General features: G+C 54.4%; 1 protein-coding gene across 1 annotated transcript; it reads right to left on the bottom strand.

Moving 5' to 3' along the window:
• Positions 1-217: 217 nt before the first annotated feature.
• ETH_00040525 (uncharacterized protein) lies at positions 218-2,426 on the bottom strand (the record flags this gene model as incomplete). Its single annotated transcript, XM_013379963.1, has 7 exons — positions 218-297; positions 488-601; positions 801-951; positions 1,291-1,365; positions 1,710-1,795; positions 2,010-2,064; positions 2,177-2,426. Coding segments are annotated over 7 exons (811 nt in total), but the record flags the coding sequence as incomplete, so codon positions are not given.
• Positions 2,427-2,533: the final 107 nt, after the last annotated feature.

Genomic DNA, 2,533 nt, shown 5'->3' with positions numbered 1-2,533 from the left:
CGACCGTTGCTGCCGCTGCTGCTGCTGCTGCTGCTGCTGTTGCTGCAGCTGCACAGAGCAGCCCCAACAGCAGCAGCGGCAATTCAAGCCCGAACAGCTGGGCCCAAAGTCTTTCTTTCGAATTGCAGCAGCAACAGCAGCAACAGTAGCAGCAACAGCAGCAGCAACAGCAGCAGCAGCAGCAGCAGTAGCAGCAGCAACAGCAGCAGCAGGTTACCCTAACAACAACATCTCCAAAGGCTCCTTCCCCTCTTCTGTAGAGAGTCCTCAAGTCGGCGGTGTAGCGCGAAGTAAAAACTGCGCCCTCGCAAACCCTAAACCCTAAACCCTAAACCCTAAACCCTAAACCCTGAACCCCAAACCCTAAACCCTCCGAGGTGGGTGGGCGTGTTCGCTGGCGGCCTGGGTCTTCGAGCGGCCGCGGCCAAGACTTTGCAGGGTTTAGCTCTCAGGGTTTAGGGTTTAGGGTTTAGGGTTTAGGGTTTACCTGTGTCGTTGCAGAAGATGTTGTTAATGAAGCGGTTTAAAGAATGAATAATGGCCACATCCACTTCGCAAAAAGAACTGCTTTTGTTTCTATCTCCTGTGACCTCCATGCGGTCTGCGCAGCAGCCAAGGGTTTAGGGTTTAGGGTTTAGGGTTTAGGGTTTGCAAGGGTTTGCAGGGGTGTAGGGTTTAGGGTTTAGGGATTGGGCGCGGGCTGTCTGGGGGCTGCGGGAGCGCGCAGGAAGCCGGCGTGCGCCGTGGGGCCCAGGCCCTAGGGTTTAGGGTTTAGGGTTTAGGGTTTAGGGTTTGCGAACTCAGCAAAGCCTCGGTTTTCTTATGAGGGTTTAAACCCTCTTCTTTTTGCAAAGCCCGGGGCCCCAGGGGCCCCCAAACCCTAATTGCAGATAACCAAGTGGGGAATAAGTCCCCGAAGAAGCGGCCCCCGCCGCCCTCCTTCAGGTGCAGCTGCAACGCAAACCCTAAACCCTAAACCCTAAACCCTAAACCCTAAAGCTCACACCCTGGGCACACAACACTGAAAAATTGGGGCCCAGAAGAAACGGCCCCCGCACCTCTCCTTGAAGTGCAGCTGCGCCAAAAACCCTAAACCCTAAACCCTAAACCCTAAACCCTAAATACTAGACACTAAGCCCTGAAGACTAAACCCTAAACCCTAACTAGCACACAGTGCAGCAGCTGGTGCTTCGAACTAGAAAGGCGTGCTGGGCCTTCCGGTTCACACCATGCGATTTAGGGTTTAGGGTTTAGGGTTTACGATTTAAGGGTTTAGGGTTTAGAGCCCACCACCACTCTGTGCAGCCGCAAGATACTCCCAGCCAACATAAAAGGCAACGAAGCGCCGCCTCCGGTCCCACGCAGCTGCAGCAGCAGCAGCAGCAGCAGCAAAAGCAGCAGCAGCAAAAGCAGCAGCAGCAAAGACAAAAGTAGCAGCAGCAGCACGGCCGTCAGACACTTCAAAGAAACCCAAGTCTTAAACCCTCAAAACCCGTGAAACCAAACCCTGAATCAAAACTCTAAACCCTAAACCCTAAACCCTAAACCCTTAACCCAAAAGCTTCTATGGGGCTCTGCAAAATTTCGAAAGCCTAGAGCGACTGAAAAAGAACCCTGAACCCTAAACCCTAGACACCTTTGTGTCCCAAACCGTAGACCGTAAACCCTAAACCCTAAACCCTAAACCCTAAACCCTAAACCCTAGATACCTGGAGGCTAAACTCTGCTGCCTTGTTGCGGTCAATAGGCACAGGAAGAGAATCGTCGACAACCCTCACGTTCATGTAGCACACGGCTGCAGAAACCCCAAACCCTAAACCCTAAACCCTAAACCCTAAACCCTAAGCTGGGGGTCGCGGCGGCCCGAGGGTTACAGAGCTTCCAGTTAACCCACAGTCCCCCCGTAGACCCCGAAAGCTCAGCTTCCGAGCTTATCTTTAATCCTAAACCCTAAACCCTAGACCCTAAACCCTAAACCCTAAACCCTAAACCCCAAATTCCAAACCCACTGTCAGTTTCTTGAGGGGCTCTCCTCATTTCCCAGTACACACAATAGACATCGACCTGAAGCACGCAGAAGACCCTAAACCCTAAACCCTAAACCCTAAACCCTCATCCCCAATCCCTAAACCCTAAACCCTAAACCCTAATGAGGTCAGGCTCAGCCTCTTCTTACTACATCACTTTTCTGTATGTGAGATAGCGGAGTGTATATGTGCGGCTTCCCAGCCCTTGGCCTCTGCTGCTGTTGCTGCTGCTGCTGCTGCTGCTGCTGCTGGGTGTGCTCCCCTGCTGCTGCGAGCGCAGCAGGCTCCTCTGCGTCGCCTTCCTGCTGCTGCTGCAGCTGCAGCAGCAAGTGCTGCAGCAAAGCCCTCGGCAGCCGCTGCTGCAGCCACTGGGGGGCCCTCAGGGCCCCACAGGGGCCCCTGAAGCAGCAGCCGTTCAGCAGCAGAGCTGCTGCTACACCTGGGGGCCGTACATGGACCTGCAGCGGCAGCAACAGCAGCAGCAGCGCAGCAGTGCAGCAGCAGCA

Source organism: Eimeria tenella, genomic scaffold (assembly GCF_000499545.2).
Source record: "Eimeria tenella Houghton genomic scaffold, Eth_scaff4243, whole genome shotgun sequence".
Lineage (NCBI taxonomy): Eukaryota > Apicomplexa > Conoidasida > Eucoccidiorida > Eimeriidae > Eimeria > Eimeria tenella.
Note: the sequence above shows the minus strand (reverse complement) of the source record. Positions and strands in the feature narration are given on the sequence as shown.